Source organism: Epinephelus moara, chromosome 22 (genome assembly GCF_006386435.1).
Source record: "Epinephelus moara isolate mb chromosome 22, YSFRI_EMoa_1.0, whole genome shotgun sequence".
In the NCBI taxonomy this organism is placed as follows: Eukaryota; Metazoa; Chordata; class Actinopteri; order Perciformes; family Serranidae; genus Epinephelus; species Epinephelus moara.
Window position 1 is genome coordinate 39392894 of NC_065527.1, and position 23309 is coordinate 39416202.

Here is a 23309-nt window from a genome sequence, read left to right on the forward strand (position 1 = left end):
TTTTCTGCCCGTTCTGAAAGTCACTATGTCACATTACACGATTGTGGAGTCACAATCAAACTTGGCCGACAGATATGACACACTACACGATGGTACTCACCAATTATCCCCAGTCGTCTTTCACGACGTGTGATATCATCGGGTTATTCTTGTCCTATTTTTATTACTTTTACTATTATTTCAGTCACTGTGTGTATTCATGTGTCAGCCGAAATGTTGTTGTAGTCACCTAAAAGCGCCAGCAGATGGCAGGAGCTTCATTTGAAGAACCGTACGCAAACATACAAGTCACTGAATCCTCCACAAGTTCCTACAAATGTTTCACAATAAAAGCCTATTTAGAAAATGGAGGGATTCCCTCAGCCGAGGTTATAAGGGGCCTTTAATTTGAAACAAATTCAGGTGAAGTAAAGTGTTGAGTTTAAAATGACGGCACGATGCATTAACTTTATCAAGGCAACGGAAGTGGATAACAGTAAAAATATAAAGATACAGAGAGATTAATAAATAACGGCCCTTTTATAATGTAGTCTGTTTCAAATGAAGCTGTTAGCCCTTTGCAGTTGTGGTGAGTAAAAGCCCCGCCACTATTTGTTAATTTTCTTAGTTTAAGTCATCTGGTGAAAATTCCTGTATCTTTTAATATCGCAATAAATATTGCAAAAAAAAATTAAAAAATCGCAATGTCAGTTTTTTCCAATATCGTGCAGCCCTAGTCGGCATGTTCCCACTTTGGAGAAGCAGGCTGGAGTCTCACATGGAAGCTAAGCATTGTACTGCTATGGTCAAGGACAGCAGTAAAACATATTTAAGCCACCTAAAAAAAATTATTTCAGTTTAAGTGTACTAGGGCTGCCCCCAAACGTTAGTCGAACAGAAAGTTCTTCAGTTGGCAAGATTTCATTAGTCAGTTAGTTGCAGAAAAAAAACACATGTGAAACTCTGTTAGGAGCTGTGCCTAAACCTGTATGACTGGACCATGTGGGAATTCATTTTGAAAGGACAGACACAGGAAGTGGCCACGCTCAGCAGTCAGACAGGAGTCATGTTAATTTCCAGGGATGGTACCTGTGGTTATTCCACAGGCTAGTTAATAACATGTCGGGCAGGAAATCCAAAGTGTGGGATCATTTTGAGAACCTGAAGGACAAACCCAAGGTGATATGTAAACTCATCTTCATTGGTCGACTACAGACATGACGCATCATCAGAAACACGGAAGTAGCTACATGCCCATTAGCCACTTAGCACAATCATTACTGCTTTGCCGACAGTGTCATTAACAGGCGGCTCGCTCAGTGTGTGACGTGCACTTGTAGATAAAATATAGGCCTATATTAATGAAGGTTCATTAGTACGGTTTTGTATTTCTCTGTAATGTAGCACAGTGTTAACAATGTTACTGATACTATTCTTTCTCACACCTTCAACTCAAACCATTGTGTTGCCCCGCCCAAAATATATCATTTAATAATTAAATTAATATTGTGGTCTACTGCTGACTAGATCAGTTAATTTGTTTTATTGTGTGTCTTTGGTGATTCTGAACTAACCCTTTAAAACACCAAAGTCACACAAGAACACAACATAATTAACTAATTGAGGCAGCTGTCGACCAGAATGTGAGCGAGGTTGTTGTCACTCACTGCTCCGTCCAGCACTCGCTGTATTTCCTCATTATCGGTGACACAGATGGAAGTCTGCACCTCGTTTACCGTCCACAGAACGAGGCTGCACGCCGACATTTTCAGAACAAAATAAAACAGGCTGCAGTGAGAGTCTCTCCATCGGATATTTAAAAATAGTGGGTTTGTGCATTTAGTCCCTCTCAGGCAAGCTCAGGGGTTCAGTGTTGCTGTTGCCCGACACTATGCGACCCTTTTTGTCTCAGAGTGAGGATTAGAATATATGCAGTTCAGATAACCCGGCCGAAATTCATATATATAAACGCTTGAAGACTCACTCATTGCTAAAAGTGCATGTCATATAAAAACTAAAGTGATGGTCAAAGTTGTCATATGGAATATTTAAGGTGTGCTGATTGATTCATGTCGTTAACTCATGCATTGAGTAACATTACAAGTAAATGTTCCATCTTAAAAGTCGCCAGCAGTCGGCCTAGTGAATTAAGTTATTTTTTTCTCCAACTCTGGCTGCTACAAGAGGCAGCAAAACATCCTTTCATTTTATAGTTACAGTTTACTAATAAAACTCTCCACAGTATGAGTGGTTACATGAGCCTCAAAACCAGCCACAACTCAGCCCTGAGCACAGTGAATGTCTGCTATTGACCAATCAACGGACTGCAGTGTTCACAGCTCCACCTTTTAGTACCAGATCTGTGTGCTAGGTACCTCAACAGAAGGGGTACCAGAAATGGTCACGGAACAGTTTCATTGGTGCCATCCTAAACTTTTAGCAGTGGAAACGGAAAAAAGCGTACCAAACTGAACCGTACCGTACAGCTCGGTGGAAACAGGGCTTAAAGGTTCATAAAAAGTGTCAAATGACTTAAATTAAGTTTTCTTAATATTTTAATTAATATTAATATTTTCGGTCACATTACTGCGAAAATTTTTCCACCCTGACATACCTAATGACTGGTTACAATCATGGGACAGACCGAAGAAAAATATTTTTTTTCCAGCAGTATTTTGTCATCAGAGAGGATTGAAGTAGCAGAATACAGGTCAAACAACAGCTACCTGTTCAGATTCTTGAAGTGGGTAGATGCAAGTTTAATGAAAAAAGGCTTGAGAATGATGAGTTCTCATGGTGGTTAAAGCGGGTGCCAGGAAATGTCTATGAGGTAAGCTGTGCAGTTTCTCTGAGATGTTTTAAACTCGATACAATGGGCATCAAAGCTGTGGAATCACACATACAGAGTGGGAAGCACAGGGAGTGCACGAGAGCCCACCAGCAGGCTGAAATCGAACGTTTGTACTCTAGTCTTTCCACTACTACTAGCAAAGATGTCACCACAGATGTTGGGAATCAACAGCCCACAACAGCATCATCTGACCTCCGGACAACTTTTGGCTGAATGCCAACACTAGATATGTATTTATATATATATATATATATATATATGTGAGATACATGTGTTTTCATTGCAGGTTTGGTCTTAAATTTCATACAAAGTGGTATTAAAAAGGTCTTTAAAAAGTCTGAAATTTAATTTGGTTTTATCTGTAGACACCCTGAGGGGGCTCTTAGTTGAAGTCATGCACCCTCTGGTGGCCACGTTGGAGCCCCTCAATTTTATGAAGTCTGATAACTTCAATGACTGGATGTGTGTTACAGGTGTTTCTGCTCTGAGTGCTCAACTCGCCAAACTGCCAATGGGCCTCAAGTCCCTGAACCTCTCCAGGACCTCCATGTCTCCTAAAGGTGAACACACAAACAAAACAAAAATGTTCTTCAATATTATCCTGAGTATTTTTTTTCAGGAGACAGTTTGTGGTTTCCTGCAGGAGTGAACAGCTTCTGTCAGGCGCTCTGTAACAACCCAGTCATCACCTCCACCCTCGCACACCTCGACCTGTCAGGAAACTCGCTCAGAGGCGACGACCTGCCGGTACGCAGCCTCCTTCCCTCCTTCTGTCACACCCCACTGCAACCCTACAGTTTATTTCAGCATTTCAGAAAACACAGGACAAAATTATAGATAGACAGCACTCAAGATACAGTCAAGTTTGTGTTTTTGAACAGTTTGGAGATCTAAGGTTTTCATCTTACAGCAGTGATGTGCGTAGATGTCTTATTTGTTTTTTCCTTCACAGAACCTGCACAGCTTCCTGAGTCACCCAAACTGCCTGGAGACTCTGGATCTGTCCAACAGTGACTGCTCTCTGGAGCAGGTAACAGCAGCTCATACACATACAGACAAAGTCTTACACACATTTTAAGTTTATAGGACTGCATGATTAATCGATTTTTATTTTCAATTACAATTTAGGCTTCCAACCATTATGAATACAAGGTAACCCAGATAAAACGATTATTGTGCCATGTTCCGTTTTGCAATGATGGTCGTTTTGCCTTGTGTTATAAATCCAGCGTACCCCTTTCCTTTACAGCAGTGTCCTCAGTGTTGCCAACTATGTTCACATATAAATGCAATTCATTACCATGCATGCTGCTCAGAGTAATCACGGTCTCCACGGCTCTCCCATCAATAGCACGGTGTCTCTCCTCTTCATGTTATGTTTATATTATTTCATTTGTCTTTTTTTTTTTTACATTTGTTTTTGTAATTTGTGTTTCAGTTTACATTAAAGTTTAAGCACATCCACTGTTTGTTTGTTTTTTTAAGTTCTTTGAATACATGATGTTTGCGAAGTCAGTAATGGTGTTAAATAATCGTGACAATGATCTTTGTCATAATGGAGCAGACCTACTTTGGGGGGTTGATGTAAAGACAAGTTTAACATTTCAAAAATGTACTACTAATGTAATAATAGGGCAAAGTAAATAACACCATGTCTACACATTCTATAAGAGGTTGAAGGGACAGATCACCCCCATTTACCTGTAGTGCTGTTTATCAATCTCTATAGTTTTGGTGTAAGTTGCTGAATGTTGGAGATATTGGCTGTAGAAATGTCTGCCTTCTCTTCATTATAATGGAACTAGATGGCACTCGCTTGAAGAAATACATTTAAAGAACTCAACAACTCAGAACTCATGGATGATAGGGTCGTGCTTGTGACAGCGCAAGATGTAAACGTTAACGCCGTCGTCCACCACCCTTCTTCTGTGTGGTGATACAGTTGGTGGGTGTAGTTTGGTAGAAAGAAAATAGTTCCTACATGACACTGCTCACAACAAGGTCTGTGGATTATCTTAAGAGACATTGCTGTTGAGTTTTTCAAAAGTATTTTTTGGCGTTTTGAGTACTACAAGCTGAGTGCCCTCTAGCTCCATTATATTGGAGAGAAGGCAGACATCTCTGCAGCCAATATCTCCAAAACTTAGTAACTCACACCAAAACTATCCAGACTGATTAACAGCACTACAGGTAAGAGGAATAATATATATGTTTTATTTTTGTATGAACTGTCACATTAAGTTGAATTGTGTTTTTGTGTGTTTTTAGGTGTGTTCGTCGTTGCTCAGAGGATCGTTGAAGCATCTTTCTGTCCTTAACATGTCAAAGTCCGTCTTCTCTCACAGGTCAAATATTAAACTCACACCCATCCTTCCAACAACAGACAACTCATGAACATTTCTAGTAATGTTACAGATACATAATCTAAAGTTTAAATGATTGATTAAGTGAACCAACAGTTTGAGTTGTACAGTGTACTATATAGTGTGGATTTTAACCCGTCTCTCCTCACACCCACTCAGGAAGTGTAAAGAAATCCCATCGTCCTTTAAGCAGTTCTTCAGCAGCGCTCAGGCCCTGAGCTCAGTCAGTCTGTCGGGGACCAGGCTGCCTCTGGAGGCTCTCAAGTGAGGACATTTCCTCTGAAACCTGAAGACGCTCTGCAGCTCATTTACTGTAGTCCAAAACAGAATCAGTGAAAGACTCAGTGACATGAACTAAGTGAAAGTTTCATTTTCTCTAATTTTGGTTTACACTGTCACACACTGAATTTTCCCTTTAATAACTGGCTGTATTTATGGCATAGCAATATTACAACAGTTAGCTGAAAGCTCAAAGTGTTTCATTGAGAGGGGAGCTTCTTTATGGAGTCGCCACTTTGCATCAGGGAGAAATCCATGAAAGAGAAGGAAACATTAATTTCTCAACCAAAATTGTAGCACAGAGAAATGAAAACAATGCAGCCACAGTCTGAGAAACAGGAAGGACTTGTTTTTTTAACCTTTTAGTTAAATATCAAGCTTCAACAATGATGCTGTTTTCTGTACGCTGCTGTTAAACTGAGCATCTTAATAGTCTCTGGCTTTTCTGTCTGCAGAGCGTTGCTGTTGGGGCTCGGCTGCAACCCAAACCTCAGTGACGTGTCTCTGGATCTCAGCTGCTGTGAGGTAAAACTGGCATGAAGCTCAGCGTACTGTTTAAACACACCAACGCTGTTCAAATTCCGCATTTAGCAAACGTGCTGAAACATGCAAAAATAGTGTTACAGCAATTCTTTGCCTCATCCCACATGGGATTACAAAACACTATTTATTTATTTATTTACTTTATTTACAACCATTATCCAGTCTTGCACCTATAAAACAAACATGCAGAGAAGTAAAAGAATAATGCACATTAAAAATATATATATATATCCCAAATCAACTGTCAACATGAGGAACTACTAAATACATTTTCTGGCTGGTCTTTTAATGAGATTGTTGTACTGGGGGATTTCAATATTAACTGGTTACAACCTGTGTCTGATGAGTTAAAATCATATTGCAATTCTGTAAATATTTTCCAGATTGTTGAAGCGCCAGTAAGACCTCACTTAAAACAACCTGACAAATCTTCTTTAATTGATCTAATTTTAACAAACAGTCCTCATAAATATTCACTGATATGGTTTGCAAATATGGAAGCAGATGATCACTGTGTTATTGCCATTGTGCGCTACACAAAATCCTCGACAACTAAACCTCGTTTTATTAGGAAGCAAGATTTAAAACACTTAAATGTGCACAGGTTTTTTCATGATCCTCATTTGAGTGGAGGAGAAGTAGCTCATATCAGATGTAGAAATTGCTTACAAATTATTTTCTGACAGTGTTACTGCAATTATTGATAAGCATGCTCCTCAACCAAAAATTCAGAGTTAAAGGCAGAAATAATCCCAGCTATGTGTTTTGCATGAGCGCAACCTGGCCTGGGCTAAGGATTGGCTGGCTTTTAGGCAGTTACATTATCAATGTACAGTCACAATAAAAAAGCAAAGGCTGCTTATTTTGAAAATGGAACCGCAAAACATTTAAATAACCCAAAGAAGTTATGGAAGACCATAAATTTGGTTGTAGGTGATAGCACCAGCTCTGAGCTGTGTTTCCTTGCTCTGGACTCTGTGTATCATTGTGCATTGAGATTTATTACCAGTTGTAAGCCACTTACTCATCACTGTATATTGTACGCTCAGGTTGGCTGGCTCTCTACATTTTCATAGACTTCTTCATCGCCATTCTCTTGTTTACAAAGCTATTCTTGGCCTACTTCCAGCATATTTATTTGTGTACATTAAGCAAAAAAAATGAAAATGGCTCTGCTCTCCATTCAGAGAACATGGTTTTACCGTCCGTACTGAGGGTACGTTCAGAGTCAGTTCCTCTCAGCCATTTCAAAGCACTTTGTAGTAATCTTATTGTGTGTTTTTTATTTCTTGTTTTAGAGCTGTACATTTTATTCTGTATTTTTGTTCTGTTATCTTTCTGTAACTTATGTTGCTGCCTGTCTCGGCCAGGACACTCTTGAAAAAGAGATTTTTAATCTTTAGATGTTTTTCTGGTTAAATAAAAACATTAAATTTACAGATTATCTCAGTTAAGTGCTTTTTTCCTCTTCTCCCAGAATTTCTCCAGATAACTTTTGCTTGTATGGACCCCAGGAAGAGTAGAGTCTTACTAAAGAAAGCATCACACACTTGTCAATAAAAAGGACAGTAGAGAAGAATAGAAATGATTTTCTGTATCATTTAGAAGGCACATTGGACAGATCCACTTTTCTTCTTCCATATTAACACACCGTCCAGTTTCAACAGTTAAAGGTAAAATATCAGATCTCCGCTAAGTACAGAGAAATCTTTGCCCTTTGTGCAAGTTATATACAGTGTAATTCTCTGTACCATATTCAGTTTTTATCATCACAACAGTATACAGTTTTGCTTTAGTCCATACATCATCATCCCGTTGTCCTTTGTCCTCAGCAAACATAGATTGTATAAACAAACCAATATTGAGCATTTCATTATTAAAAACAGCCTCAGTAAAATAAAAGCTGCAAAATGATGTGCATTTTTATTTTATATACGTTTCCTCTTTTAACTCATATATTATTTCAACAAATATAAGTATAATGACATTTTACGTTCTTTTGCTCTCAGCTGCGTTCGGGAGGCTCTCAGATCCTGGAGGGCTGTGTTGCTGAGATTCCCAACATCACCAGTCTGGATATTTCTGACAATGGTGAGGACATTTGGATTTCAGACACATTTATGACGCTGCTGTATTGACTTTGATGGGGGCCTGTTTATGTTTCTGTGCTGCTCCTTTTTCTCAGGTCTGGACATGGATCTGACCACGCTGCTGGTCTGGCTGGCCAAGAACCGCTCCATCAGACACCTCTCACTGGGCAAAAACTTCAACAACATCAAGTCCAAGTGGGTTCAAACTGACTGCACACACTGTCAAAAAACATACTCCAGCTCTCTCTGGCTGGATTGTTTGTTTTATTTTCTATTAAAAATGTAGTAATCAATTGGTCTGACACTTAATCACTCTGGGTGTGACACAGTCTCGCCACCAGACAATCAGAGATCTCCGCCTTCTGATAAGCGTCTAAAGACTGACTTGTGAGTGTAGGTGTGACATTATATTATTCATGATAATATCTGTGAAATTGTTATTATGATATGAAAAATTCATATCATGATACTCACAGTATTTCGACTTGTTGACATTGACATCATACTGTTACCCATGGCAACAACAAGCATGGCTGAAAGAGAAATCATTATCGACTCTGCAGCGGTTCCAAATAGAGGAGCAGCTTTAGTGGTGTGGAATAAACTGTGGCGTCCTGAGTGTTTTATGAACAGCCCCGGACTTCTCAGATTCACTAGCGACTTACTGCTCAGAGGGAACTCATTCAGCGGCTCCTCTTGCAGCAGCACAGTGTCTCTCCCTCTCCTCTCTCGCCGTACACACGGGAGTATGTGTCGTCAATTGATTTTGTCATAAACCTTGAGTTATGTAAATCTACGTGCCTCAACAAAAAACTACATATATGTGAATGTGTGATAGTTATGGTATCATAACAGCCTGTCACAGGTTACAGCGTGATGATTAGAGGAGAAATGGCAGAGCATAAAGGTCCAGGTGGAAAAACATTCATTTAGGATTTTGCTGAAAGAGAAGGAAATCACCTGTTGATTTATATATGTAGATCCCAGGGCACATTTTTTGTATTTGGGAGCTGTTTGAATGTGTAATTTGTGGTAGATTTTATTTTGTTGTACTATTAATATAGTATACAAAATCTGCATCTAACTCTGAGTTACTGCCGTTGTTCACAAACTAAAGAAATGAGAGATCATTTTTCTTCAGGTTTTACCAAATATTTGAAGGCAAACTGTAAAACTATATCACTTATGTTGTTGAAATTCCTTGTTCTTAAACTACTAATACATTTTTTTTTTTACTAATTTGTCATATTGTCAAGAATATTTTTATCGCAAAAATAACCTGAAATATCGTGATATCATTTTAGGGCCATATCGCCCACCCCTATTAATCACATTTTAATTGTCTCTCTCAGAAATGTGTCTCAGGTCCTGGACAACCTGGTTCACATGATTCAAGAGGAGGAATCAGTGAGTGAAACTTACAACATCACATCATGTCAAAGTCTCTTTTCTTTCCTGTCCTGTCATTCATACTGGTCTCTGTCTTTGTCCTGCTCTTTCCGTTACCTCTGCTATTAAACATCTTTTGTGAAGCATTTATAAGACACTGATAAAATTCAAATTAAAATAACAATGGATAAAATTATCCATTAAAAGACATCCCTGTAAAACCGTCTCCCCTGCAGCCACTGACCTCGCTGTCCCTGGCTGATTCCAAGCTAAAGGCCGACCTCTCCATCATCCTCAATGCTCTGGGCAGCAACACGTCTCTGACCAAACTGGACATCAGTGGGAACGCCATGGGAGACATGGGGGCCAAGATGCTGGCTAAAGCCCTGCAGATCAACACCAAACTCAGGTTAGCAAGGCGGCAGGATAATCTTGCACCCAACTTCACTAACGAAAGTGAAGATCTGAAGCTGTTAGAGCTGAGTCAAGTGACTCTAAGAGTGCTTTCCACACCTGCCCTGTTTGGTTTGGTTTACTCGAACTTAAGTTTGTTTGCTGTGGTGCGGTTTGTTTGTGGTGAGAAAGTGTTCCGACCGCAATCCAAACCAAATGCAGTCGTATTGCACATTGTTTGGGTTAAACATGAGCATGTTACAGTCCTGGAGGATTATTAATGTGCACCTCCTCCTGTACTGCCTTAATATGCACATTCAGCACATCCAATGCATCAAAACATTGTTTTCTAGTTGGAGCCACGCCTTGTTTTCAAACTGTATGGTTTGACTAAAATGAACGATGCAAGCAATATATTACACGATGACCAGCACTAACCCGTGTAGTTGTCCCTCCATTGTGACATTAGAAAGTGTCACATTTATCTTGCAAGTGTACTCTTCTTCAATGTTTTGTTTACTTCCTGGATTTTTCCCGCATGGAAATTTTGACAAATCAAGAGCAGCTTTCTCACGCAAGGCATCTCATCTAGTCTGCTTGTAAATGCTGCGGTGACAACACAAACAAACTCTAGCCAATAATGCAACTGTGTAACAAACACTAAGCAAGGAGACGTTAAAACGGTGTGCACCGTATATATATTGATCTATTTTATACTTCAGATTTATATTGTTTAGCATTAATTGGTGACAGAAAAGAATGAATCTCATTCTGCAGGGAAACACATGTCCTTACTGTGCATATGACAATAAACACTTTGAATCTTGAATCTATATGTTTTATGAAGACCCTGTGTGCGCTCAAAGCTGTGGCATAAGTTACGCACCGAAATCGGGCGAAAGAAAAATAAGTATGAGGAATAACAAGTGTGTTCCTGTAGGCTATGTGCTGTGCACATCAGGCACACAAATAAAATTAATCATCACGACTATCATTTATCATAATTTGTCCGCACATATTCCACATCTGCATGCACATATGAGATAGTTTACCGCATCCAAAAAATGTGTCAGGGGCCAGGGCACACATCCATCCTCCAAACCTGCGACATTTCACAGATATCAGGCAACTGACAGGTGTAATTGAGCTCAGCTGGAACCTCATCAAGGGACGCTCCACCCGCTACTCTACATAAAGGCGTTGCCACATCACACGTGTGAGATACCATGGCTGCTTTACAGTATATTCTTGCTGCTAACCAACAGCGTCACCGTGCGCAAAGCCAAACTGTATTTGTAAATGTATTTGTGTGTGCATCAGCTCTTTTACAACTGTCAGCGTGCTGCCTGTGTGTTTTCATAGTTTATAACTGGCTTTGTCTGATTCTCAGAGTAGATTAATATAGACCATAAATCTGTCAGTTTTGTCCTTCTGTGAACTGGTCACGTTAAGATGATCATTGGCAGAGACACAATGTTGATGAATGCAAGTAAGATACAATGTGGTCAGGATACAATGCAGGTCCTTAAGTTCATTTGTCCTTTCGTCCGTCTTTCATATTTTTGTTTAAATATAATACATTTTCTCATGATTCTCTTACTAAGACTACTTCTTATTTAGATGTAGTCTTGTTTCGTCATGAAAATAGGTCATTAACAAATATCTATCGTCTTGGTTTTTCATTAGAATTATTAGAACACACATACACACGAGCAGCAGGGAAAAAGGGTTAGGTAGCAGCGCTGTGTGTGACTTATGCTGACATCAATTTGCCTGACATCGATTGATTTAGTTTCAGCACCGCTGTAGTGGCCAGCTCCTCTTAAGAGCTTCTTAAAGAGCGATCATAAGAGCGATCCTAAGAAGGGCATTAAGAACGCATCTGGGAAACACTCGTATTTTAGCTACCCTTCTTAGCTAAGACGTTCTTAACTGTGCTCTTAAGTCTTAAGATCACTCTTAACTGGGAAACGCGGCCATTGTGTCATAGGAAAATATTAGCACATAATAACCATGTAGACACTAAATCCAATCTTTCTGTCTGGTTGGAATAAATATATTCTTTCTAGGCATGTTGGTCCCATGTAGGAGGAACAATAGGAGATGTGAGATGTAGCTGGTGTGTGTGCTGCACACGACATGCTGCAGCAGATGTGTCTACAAACCTCTCTCTTTGGTTTGTGTCTGTGTTTACAGGACAGTTGTGTGGGACAGAAACAACATCAGTCCTCAAGGTCTACAAGACGTTGCTGCTGCTTTGGAGAAGTAAGTATGGCACAGTCGGTTAAGGTAATGTGTCAAACAAACTTGTTGCAAGCTATATGCTGTGCCCTGACTTCACACTGGTATTCAGGAATAAGTCAATCTCATCATTTACTATTTGGCTCCCCATCAGGAACTACACCATCCGTTTCATGCCTGTTCCCATCATGGATGCTGCTCAGGCCCTGAAGGCGAGCCCAGAGAAGACAGAGGACGCCTTACTAAAGGTCGCCCTCCTGTTTTTTGTAAAGAGTACTCGATAGCCTTCACTGTATGGTGTCAAGAGTAATACCTTCTTATCTGATGTCACGTGTCTGACAGTAATTATGAGTAGAATTTTTAGTTTGTTGGTGTGTTTCCTGATGCAGATGGAGCAGTACCTACTGAGGAACCATGAGACACGTAAATACCTGCAGGAGCAGGCGTACAGGCTGCAGCAGGGAATAGTCACCACCACCACACAGCAGGTTGGCACACACAGACACACACACACAGCAGACCTTTGAATAAATGACCTGTTCACTGACTGACCTCTCACCTCTCTGCGACACAGATGATGGACATGATGTGTGTGAAGGTGCAGGACCACCTGAACTCTCTGAAGTTCACAGAGACCAACTCAGTGCAGGAGGACATGAAGGTGGCAGAGAACTTCATGAAAGACGCCAGGAACTCTAAGACAGTAAGACAACATGACTCACAGCAATATAGACTGTTTAAAACACCTTCAGTCTACAAACATCCACAGCTGGCAAACTGAACATGTCTGAGACAGTAAAAACACACACACCTGCACAGCATGCATCAAGCATTTATTGGTGTAGGGGGTTACAGTTGGGGCTAAATATGTCACCCAGCCTCTACTGAAAAGGAAATACATGGGATAGGGGCATCGGTGGCTTAGTGGATAGAGCAGGCACCCCATGTACAAGGCTGTTGCAGCAGCGGCCCAGGTTTGACTCCAGCCTGCTGCATGTCATTCCCTCTCTCTCCCCTCTTCACACTTAGCTGTCCTATCAATTAAAGGCAAAAACACCCCAAAAGAAAATACATGGGATAAAGAACACTGCTGCTGTCTGTGCATTTCACTCCTCCCTTCAGCTGCTCCCCAACCTGTACCACCTGAAGAGCAGCGGGTCCAGTGGAGCATGTGTTGGAGCCATTCAGGACAAACTGGAGTCGATGGCTGGAGAGGTGGCCCGCGTGATGGACGAACAGCTGCAGGTACTGAGCTGAACACACTGAGCTGTTACAGTACCAAAAAGTCCTCTGAATGCTTTTTTTTTTTTTTTACAACATTCAAGCTGGAGTTTAAACTGTACTAACTCCTCCTCCGCAGACAATGCTGGTGTCCATGGTAGACGCCGCTGAGGGTCTGTGTCCTCATGTGATGAAGAGGAGCGGCCTTCGTCAGGAGCTGCTGAAGGCCGGAGCAGGGAGGATGACCATCCCTCGCTGCTTCATCACCACCACACTGCTGGAGCAGTCGGGGGTTGACATCATCAACAAGATCAGGTCTGATCTGCTGCGTGCGTCTGTGTGTTTGCATGGTTAGCTTAGCATAAGCTTTACCAGATCTTGCCTCACCTTACGGTCATCGGAAAAGAATTTTCCAGGAGAACAAGTCCAGTATTTAACCGAATTCTTGCAGCTGATGTGTGATTTCAAGGTGATAAATATTTTTTTCTCCAGATATCAGTCATGTGCTTCCATAACAAACTGGTTTTCTGTGGCCTCCCTGATTCTAATTACCAGAGTCCAAGCAGACACTGCTTTTGAATTTCCAGATACAAAGTCTGTCTTTTTCTTTTTTCATGGTCCCACTGAGTCCCATCAAAACATGTATTTGTGTTTACACAGGCCTGATCTGGGCCCAGTTTCACTAAATTTGCAACACGCAGTCTGTGATCTGTCACTAATATTGACATGTTTTATAATTTTTTTTAACTGATCTGTTAGCTCAGTTTTTTTCTTGATGTTATGTCTGTTTTGTAAATCCTTTTTTTTTTACCTCGTTTGATATATAATGCTTATCATTATTAGTTCGGTCAGGACTACTTTAGTCAAAGACAACTTTATTGCCATTTGCAGTATCATATTTGGCGGTATGGCTCTGTTCTGGGGCCCAACTGCCTTTCCTAGGCCTATGCAAAAAGCCTAAAGCAGGATTTATACTTGTGCGTCAGCTCTATGCAGAGCCTACACCATAGCCTATGCACGTGGCCTACGCCGTTGTGAGCATTTATACTTGTGCTGAGGTCACTCTGCTGTTACACCTCCAAAATACTAGTTGGCGGTGGGGTTTCTGTGAAGTGCTGTTAAGTTTAGTTGATTCAAAACACACCTAAAACACACATTAAACATGGCTTAATAGAGACAGTTTCAAACAAAAGTACACAAAGCAGCTTCATTATGACTCACAGGATTCACAATCAAAACATTTGTCTTTTGCTGGACACATTTTCCCCACAAATACAACATGCTGATGTTATTAGCACAAGTCTATGGCATTTTACATTGTATAATTTAGCCTAACAGCTAGCGGAGATATCCTCCACTCATATGAAGCCAGGAACAACGGCAACATTTAACAAAGGTAACGTTACAAAATTGGGTTCCATTACAACTCACAAGGTTTACCGACAAACAGCTGTCTTAATAAACACATTTTCCAAACAAATACAACATGCTAATGTTATTAGCACAAGCCTATGACATTTTACACTGTATAAATTAGCCTAGCAACGAGCAGATATTTCCTCTGCTTATATGAAGCCATGATCAATCCCGAAGTATAAATCACCAAAGGATAAACACAAGACTTAAAATGCTTTGGGGGCGTTATTGTCTTCACAATTTATTGTTTCTAATCTGTGCAATTAAAGTAAATAATAGCTTTGTTTCCACAGAGGGAAATGGGTTTTAGCTCACAAAAATAGACAGGTCTGCGTTGCCATGATATGAAGGTACACATCAGGCTACAGCGTAGGGTTTGGCATAGGCTCTAAGTCGACGCAGAGCCCACGCCATAGGTACAGCATTGATTAGACACAGGAGTGTAAATCTTGCATACAGTGGAGAAAGCACACCTCTCTGCCCTTCCATGTGCCTTCATGGAAAGCCTAAGGCAGAGAGAGCAAACCTCTCCGCCCTTCCATGTATCTATGTGGAAAGCCTTAAGGCAGAGAGAGCAAACCACTCTGCCACTCAGCTGATTGAAGAAAGGGAGTCAGCTGATAGATTACATGATTCCTTTCTATGCAACAAATTGGCAAATCTCATTCAGGGTGCCCTATTTAAAATGCTCTGGCCTGCCTACTGTTGCTGCTTCCTCTGCAAGCCGCTTTGCAACCCGCCTCCACCCCAGCTTCTCCTATTATATATAATACTATGCCAAATATAATACTGCAATGGAAATATTTTCTGTTCTGTGTTTTATTTTTGTGTTGTTTTTTCTATGTGAAACAGTGAAGTGAAGCTGAGCATGGCCTCATTTCTGTCTGATCGCATCGTGGATGAGATCCTGGAGTCTCTGTCCAGATCACAGCACACTCTGGTTAGTGTCCTCTCTGCCTGCCTGTCTGTCTTTTTATCTGTTATTCTGTCCATTCATCCCTTCCTCTTTCCTCCTTTTTGTCTTCAGGGTGACCATCTGATCAGGAAGAGTCAGCCTCTGCTGCATCATGAACCCCAGATGGAGACGGAGGTTTTGGATGAGATAGTTCTGCAGCCAGAGAAAAAGGAACAGAAACAAAGCCATGACCAGGAGCAGAAACATGGGCTGGAGCACATGGACACCTGCATTGTTAGAAAACACAGAACAACACAAACTCTTTTACACCAGTCACTGCATAATAGCCTGTATAAAATGGGTTATGGATAGTCTGAATAGAACAAGGGTTCACTGTGGTAAATATTCTGTTATCACTGTCCCAACAGCTTTGCAGAGTTGAGCGCACTTAATGTACAGACTCCCAGAAGCATCAAAAGAATGTTGTTATAGTCTTCTGTAAAACCAACACATCTCCTCCTGCCACGCAGAATTTGAGCTTTTTCAAAAAAATAAAATGAAAACCTGTTTTTGCTCTTTAGATGACTCCTAAATCCAAGAGGAAGAGTATTCTGGTCAGGATGCTGCGCCCTGTCTCTGTGGCATTTGGTGAGTGAGAAAATCTCAACATGTTATAAATAGGTCTGTCACAATAACTTTTTTTATTGAGTGATGTATTGTCCCAGAAATAACTTTGGTCAAACAATATTATTGTCAGTTTAAGACCATTTTATGCCACTGATATAAGGATGCCACTGATATAAGGATGACATAGTGGCATAATGATGCAAGTGCACCCTTTCAAAGAACAATGAACTTGTTCTCTAGAATATTCAGATACTGGAATTGGAATATTTTTATGCCTCCTTTGCCGGCAATAGCCGTGGTGGTCAAAAGTCAAGGTCGCCATGACCTTGAATCCTTCTTATTCTTTTTATATCTCAAGAACAGCTTGAGATGATTTCTTCAAATTTGGCACAAATGTCAATTTGGACTGAAGAATAAACTGATTAGAATTTTGTGGTTGTATGCAAAAGGTCAAGGTCAGTGTGACCTCATAAAATGTGTTTTTTGCCATAGCTCAAGAATTCGTACGCTAATAAGGACAAAACTTCACATAAATGTCTAATAGGATAAAATAATGGAATGATGTCATTTTATATCCAAAAGGTCAAAGGTCATCTTCACTGTGACATCATAATGTTCTGCATAAAACACTTTTTTGTCCATTATTCAGCATCATATTTAGGGAACAGAAGGGGAGACATTTGATCAAGGTCTTTTCTGTTTTCAAATATAAAGATAAGCAGACAACTTGAACGCAGATTAATTACATCAAATGTATGTACATAATGGGAAGCAGGCAGAGTTAGGAGCCATGAAACCTCTATTTTGTAAATACTTGTAGAAATTAGTCTAATGAAGTTTGAATTCCTGTGATAGCTGTACAAAAGAGAAGGGGAGACATTTGGTCAGATACTGAACTGGTGACTGTAATCTTGGGTGTCCACCTTGAAACTTTGCTGATTGTATAGATCTTCTTTGTGTGAAGCATCCATGTTTTCACAGACATGGTTGGAAACTGTAAGAGAAACTTGACTGGTGTGTGGAGGCATACAAATGCAGGGCAGTAATTCTAGTCTTAATAAGTAAGTAACATCTGTTTATTGACAAGAAAGTATTCATAAAATGATAGTACCTTTATAGGAGTAGCTCAAAATTACACAGTTTGAGACTAAATACAAAATTTGGCAAGCAAAAGCAAACAAGTGATGCCTCTTGCAACCAACAGACGAGCTTAGCAAAGCTCCAGGAACACCACAGTTAGCTCCATAATCCAGCCGGTGTGCGGCAGTTGGCTTTTAGGGATGGAGTGGAGGATGTCAAGTTGTTGGAGGTTAAAACTACAAACGATGGACTTTTTGGCCTGTTCCCAGGGGCTGAAAGCTAATGATTATTAGGACTATGCCTCTTGCACTCAAAAAGTGCAGCTGCAGGCTACCAGTAAGCTATACTGTGTCATCTTCGAAGGGTGCCTTTATTTTTCTTCGGACTCGCACAAGTAGGCGAAGTGGTGAGGAAAAAAGGGAGGATCGCAGTAGTAGTCGGGAAAACCCTGCTGTTTATTCTGGCATCATGCTGGCTAAAATGTTGGTGACCTTCTTATGTAAACAGCAATCATGTAAACACAATGGGCAATATCAAGGTCAACAAAATTATTAATGTTCATATAACCTAAGATAAGTTGATAATGTAATTGTTGTGACAGGCTAGGTTATAAAGTCACTTAAGGTAGCAATTACTTTAACAATTACAGACACAATTGATTTTCTTTACCCGTCTCTAACCATGCTATTCTTGCCTGGCATCATTTCCTGCACAAATTTTAAAATTTGGTGTTTTTTATATGTAAGTGGCTTCACTGCTATTTACACTGACTGTACAGCTAAAAGGCTGTGGATGTTTTCATGTAAAATTGTATGCTGCATTTTGTTTCACCTCTGTAAAACAAGTGTCTAATGAGATGATGGACCAGGACAAAGAAATTTACAATTGGTAGGTTTTACAGTTTTTCATGGCTTTGCCTTTTTTTTGCCCAACAGAGATGGAGTTTGACCTAGACAAGGCTCTGGAGGAGGTTCCTATCCATGTTGAGGACCCTCCTCTTCCTCCTCCTCCTCCTCATCCTCCACAGTCAGCGGACAGAATGTCAGCCTACTGCGGAGACCTCCCTCCTCCTCCTACCCCACTGAATACAAAGTCCATCTGTTTGAGCGAGCTGCCGCCTGTGGAGCACAAGGTGCTGGAGCATCACACCAAACTCCGCCCGAAACCAAAGAAGAGGACAAAACCCAGCCGACCTGTAGGTTGCCATCAGAGAGCAAAATCCAAATCACCAGTGATACCAGTCCTTTTGTTTGTGTGTATTTGTAGGTTTTTTTTTGTTTGTTTGTTTTGTTTTGTTTTGTTTTGTTGCCTTTAGTTTAGTGCTACACCCTTAGAAAAATAAGGGTTCGTCCTGAAGGGCTGAGGTTCCACCCAGAACTGTTTGCCTCTTAGAAACCCTTTTTCAAGAAAGCATTCTTTAATTGTTTTTTGTAAAACTAAGGTTCCATTACGAACTCTTTTACATCCAAAGAGCCCTTTCGGAAAAAGAGTTTTTCAAGGATTGTTGAAATCATGGGTGTTAAAAGATCCTCACCCCCAGATATTCAAATGTTTACCCATGTTTCAAGTTGTATTTTTAAATGTAGATGTATCTGAAATACCCTTAATCAAGTCATTATACTTGTGCTCTGCCATGCCATAAGACCACATGGTTTGCAGAAATTCTTTTTGTTTTCTCGTGTATCCACTACTTGGTATTTTCTTAGAAAAAGAGATAGACAACTGGTTGCTCTTTACATTCAAATGTAGATTAAAAACCTGTGTCGAGTACTCTTGGAAAACGGGAAACAACAGGATACACAGCAAGGCCGTCCAGGCACTGCAAAAATATGGAAAACGAGGAAAGAAGTACTAAAAAGCCTTTATTGTAGTGGCTAAATCATTAAAAGAGCCAACATGTTTTGACCACTGTAGGTCCTTGTCAGGGCTTTCTTCCTCCTTTTCTATATTTTTTGAGTGCCTGGATTGCCTTCAGCCCCGTTTCCACCAAACACTTTTGGTATGGTACCTTTGGAACCAAAAGTAAACCTTCAGACATGGTACCTAGACCCGAGCATTTCCACTGCAAACCATACCCTTCAATGTGGGCAGGGTTGTTGTCACACACTGCTCCGTCCAGCATTCACTGTATTTCCTCATCACTGGTGACAAAGATGGAAGTCTGCACCTCGTTTATTGTCCAAAGAACGAGGCTGCACGCCAACATTTTCAGAACAAAATAGAACAGGCAGTGAGAGTCTCTCTCCATGGATATTTAAAAATAGGGTGTTTGTGCATTTAGTCCTTCTCAGGCAAGCTCAGGGGTTTCGTGTTGCTGTAGCACGACACTCCACAACGCTTTTTTTTTTTTTTTTTTTTCTCAGAGTGAAGATTAGAATATATGAAGTTCACATAATCCGGCAGAAATTGATTACTAAAAGAGTATGTCATATAAAAACTAAAGTGATGATCAAAGTTGTCATGGAATATTTAAGGTTTGTTGATTGATCCACGTTGTCACCTCATGCATTAAGTAACATTACAAGTAAATGTTCCACCTTAAAAGTCACCGGCCATTGGCCTAGTGAATAAAGTTATTTTTTCTCCGACTACATCTGCTGCAAGAGGCAGCAAAACATCCTTTCATTTCATAGTTACAGTTTACTAATAAAACTCTCCACGGTATGAGCAGTGGTTACATAAGCCTCAAAACCAGCCACAACTCAGCCCTGAGCAGAGTGCCTGTTCACTATTAATCAGTCAACAGACTGCAGTGTTCACAATTCCAACTTTTAGTACCACATCTGTGTGCTAGCCCAACAAAGGGGTGACCAAAAATGGGAAAGGTATGGAACGGTTCCATTGGTACCATCCACAACTTTTCACTGTGGAAACAGGAAAAAAAGCAGTGTACTGAACTGAACTGAACTGAACTGAACTGTACTGCTCAGTGGAAATGGCTTTCTGTGCACTAGGTATTTTCTATTCTGTTCTAATTTGCTGCACCAAAATTTGTTTGGGATGTCCTTATAATGACAACTTGACATTAACCAGGATGACATTACCAGAAGATGTCTTTGTCATAACAATAATAATCATTATGTCAACTTGTCATGCTTCTGGTAATGTCATCCTGGTTAATGTCAAGTTGTCATGGTAAGGACATCCCAAAAAAGATTTATGTCAAATTGTCATGACAAAGACATCTTTTGGTAATGTCATCGTGGTTAATGTCAAGTTGTCATTATAAGGACATCCCAAACAAATTTAATGTCAACTTGTCATGACAAAGACAACTTCTGGTAATGTCACTTTGATTAATGTCAAGTTGTCATAATCAAGACAACCCAAACAATGTCAACTTGTCATTACAAAAACCGAATGACACTTAATGACAGCAGTCATAAACGTTTATGACATGTACATAATGTTCATGACAGGTTCATGAGTCCTGTGTCATGTCATAGTTATGTAGATACCTTCAAGTAAAGTGTTACCAAATATAATTGAGTCTCATCTCTGCCTCTCTATACTGTTTCATTCCTGCCATTGTTCTTTTAGCGTAAGACCACCAGCAGCTCAGCGCCACAAGAGGTAGAGCAGAACAGCATCATGGGAAAGCTGGACGAGGGCCTGGATGACTTCTTCTCCAAGAAAGTCATTAAACTCAGCTTCAAGTGAGAGTCAAAATCTAACAATCCTTTAAATGATGATTTTGTGTTGAAAACAACTTTGTAAAATAATCCCACAGTTTTATTAAAAGCAAAGTAAACTTGTCAAAACTTGCAAGATTTTGTGGGCTTGTAGAAGGGCTGCATCTATTGATTCTTTTAGTAATCAAGTATTCTGTCGATTATTCTGGCAATTAATCGAGTAATCGGATAAGAAATATTGCGTGTTTTTATTAGATCACTTTAGCTTTATTTAAGGACAATATATAAAAGATAAAATAAGAAAAGTCTCTGAAATGAAAGAAATAAGCAACACATTTGTTTCCTATTTTGAAAGTCAGAGTTGTCAACCAGTCATGCAAATGACCGATTTCATACGCACTCATGCTACGCTGCTATTTCTCATGCTGTCAGGAATCATCAGTGTTGGGAAGTAGCTCACTACAAAGTGCGACCTTACGAATTTAACAGCATTCTCAGTAGCGTGGTGATGACGTCACTACTTCCTGAGTCAAATAGCTTTTCAGTAGTGAAGTTAATTGATTGACCGAGTAGCACAGTAGCGTCCATAAAAGTTACAATCTCTTTTTCCCAGGAAAAACTCTGAAATGCAGCAAACTCTTTTCCTGTGTAAGTCTAGATAAAAGTAAGGATAGTAAAACTGAGGATCAGTCAAGAGGAGAATGTCACATAATGGCAGGTCTGTCACTCAGTGTCATCGTGTCATCCCCACTCTCTCTCTGTCTACCCATTTCACCTTCTGTCCTGTCAATAAAGGCAAAAACACGTCAGACAGATTATTGACGATTAATTTATGACTCTACAGCGGAAGTAACGTAAGCGGGTGATCTAACAGAAATAAACATTTACAAGGAACTCAGTGCGCTGTATAGTTGTACTGAATTTAACGAAGCCTAACTAAAGGCTTTTTTGTAATCGAATTATTCGAGTTACTCGAGGAATCATTTCAGCCCTACTTGTAAGGCAGAATTAAAGTATAATGTTTTCAAATTCTATATTTTTTTTCATCTTCTCTAGACTTCCCTCAGTGAGAAGTCCATCCTCCAGTCCGCAGGAAGGAGCAGATAAGAAACGTGAATCCAGGAAGAGCGGTTTCTTCAACCCCTTCAAATCCCGGACATCCCGCTCAGAGAAGAGCCACGGACCTGCCTCCATCACTCCACCCCAACCTGCTCCCTCCACCACTGCATCACCTTCTCCCTCTATTACACCAGTGACTGAGGAAACAACGCCGACATCAGCCACTCCGCCCCCAAAAAGCCCTGGCACTGTGGTGGAGCCTCATCAGGAGCTCCTCGGGGCTCAATCATTCGACCACACAGATTCTGAGGTGGAAGCTTCTCCGACCGTAGCTGAGCCCGCCGAGGAGGAGAAGGAGGATGACAATGTGGAGAAGGAGAATGTGGAGAATAAGGAGAACCAGGAGAAGAAGGAGAACTCCCACATTCTCCGCCATATTGGGGTCCCTGTGATGGGCATGGACCTGATGGCTGAGATGAAGGCCAGACAGGAGAGGATGGCTGTAAGGAAGGTGGGTAGAGCCCATTGGCCAATATTTATAATAGTATTTTATACTTCATCAAGCCAATATGTTAGTACCAGTAGTGTGGCTGCCTCAATCGTTTTTCACACCAGTTTTAGAGGAAACTTCTGCATGATAAAAGCAAACTGCCAAACATCAAGGCCTGATGATTGGCTGCCATTTTACTTCTGCAAGTAGCACTCACTGCAGCATGCTGGACAACCTGTGAAACTGCACAGCTTGAGTTTATCGGTGGTACCACCATTGCCAACAAACACTGAGGAACTTTCCCCTCCCTCGTCCCTCTCCTAGAGACAGGACTTTGGGTTTCAAGCCCCCTTAACACCTTTATTTATGTGTCTTGTACACAGGTATGCCTCCCTGGTGTAGAGCTCATTTACTGGCAGAGGTCCACCAGACTTTTGCCTGCACTTGCTGCCAACTCTGTGATGCAGAACTGGTTGAAAATTGGTAATGTTTCCCATAACTAGCCAAATCACTATTTTCCAAGCTACAGTAGCTGTCCTATTTCACAGAGATGGACCCTCAGTGGTTCAATCAATTCAATCAATCAATTTTATTTATAAAGCCCAATATCACAAATCACAATTTGCCTCACAGGGCTTTACAGCATACGACATCCCTCTGTCCTTATGACCCTCGCAGCGGATAAGGAAAAACTCCCCAAAAAAAACCCTTTAACGGGGAAAAAAACGGTAGAAACCTCAGGAAGAGCAACTGAGGAGGGA

At 40.6% G+C, this 23309-nt stretch overlaps 1 protein-coding gene across 1 annotated transcript in view; it reads left to right on the top strand.

Moving 5' to 3' along the window:
* The window catches only part of LOC126383560 (F-actin-uncapping protein LRRC16A-like), a 93651-nt gene that overhangs the window by 46003 nt on the left and 24339 nt on the right, over positions 1-23309 (top strand). The window contains exons 12-33 of the mRNA XM_050034074.1: positions 3304-3390; positions 3474-3577; positions 3783-3860; positions 5099-5175; positions 5353-5457; positions 5928-5997; positions 8025-8106; positions 8201-8300; positions 9458-9512; positions 9731-9903; positions 12084-12152; positions 12283-12376; positions 12518-12616; positions 12703-12831; positions 13251-13373; positions 13489-13664; positions 15618-15705; positions 15793-15954; positions 16242-16308; positions 18303-18562; positions 20908-21023; positions 22056-22569. Of these exons, the coding sequence (XP_049890031.1) occupies positions 3304-3390; positions 3474-3577; positions 3783-3860; positions 5099-5175; positions 5353-5457; positions 5928-5997; positions 8025-8106; positions 8201-8300; positions 9458-9512; positions 9731-9903; positions 12084-12152; positions 12283-12376; positions 12518-12616; positions 12703-12831; positions 13251-13373; positions 13489-13664; positions 15618-15705; positions 15793-15954; positions 16242-16308; positions 18303-18562; positions 20908-21023; positions 22056-22569 (2828 nt within the window). The remainder of the gene's footprint in view (positions 1-3303; positions 3391-3473; positions 3578-3782; positions 3861-5098; positions 5176-5352; positions 5458-5927; positions 5998-8024; positions 8107-8200; positions 8301-9457; positions 9513-9730; positions 9904-12083; positions 12153-12282; positions 12377-12517; positions 12617-12702; positions 12832-13250; positions 13374-13488; positions 13665-15617; positions 15706-15792; positions 15955-16241; positions 16309-18302; positions 18563-20907; positions 21024-22055; positions 22570-23309) is intronic.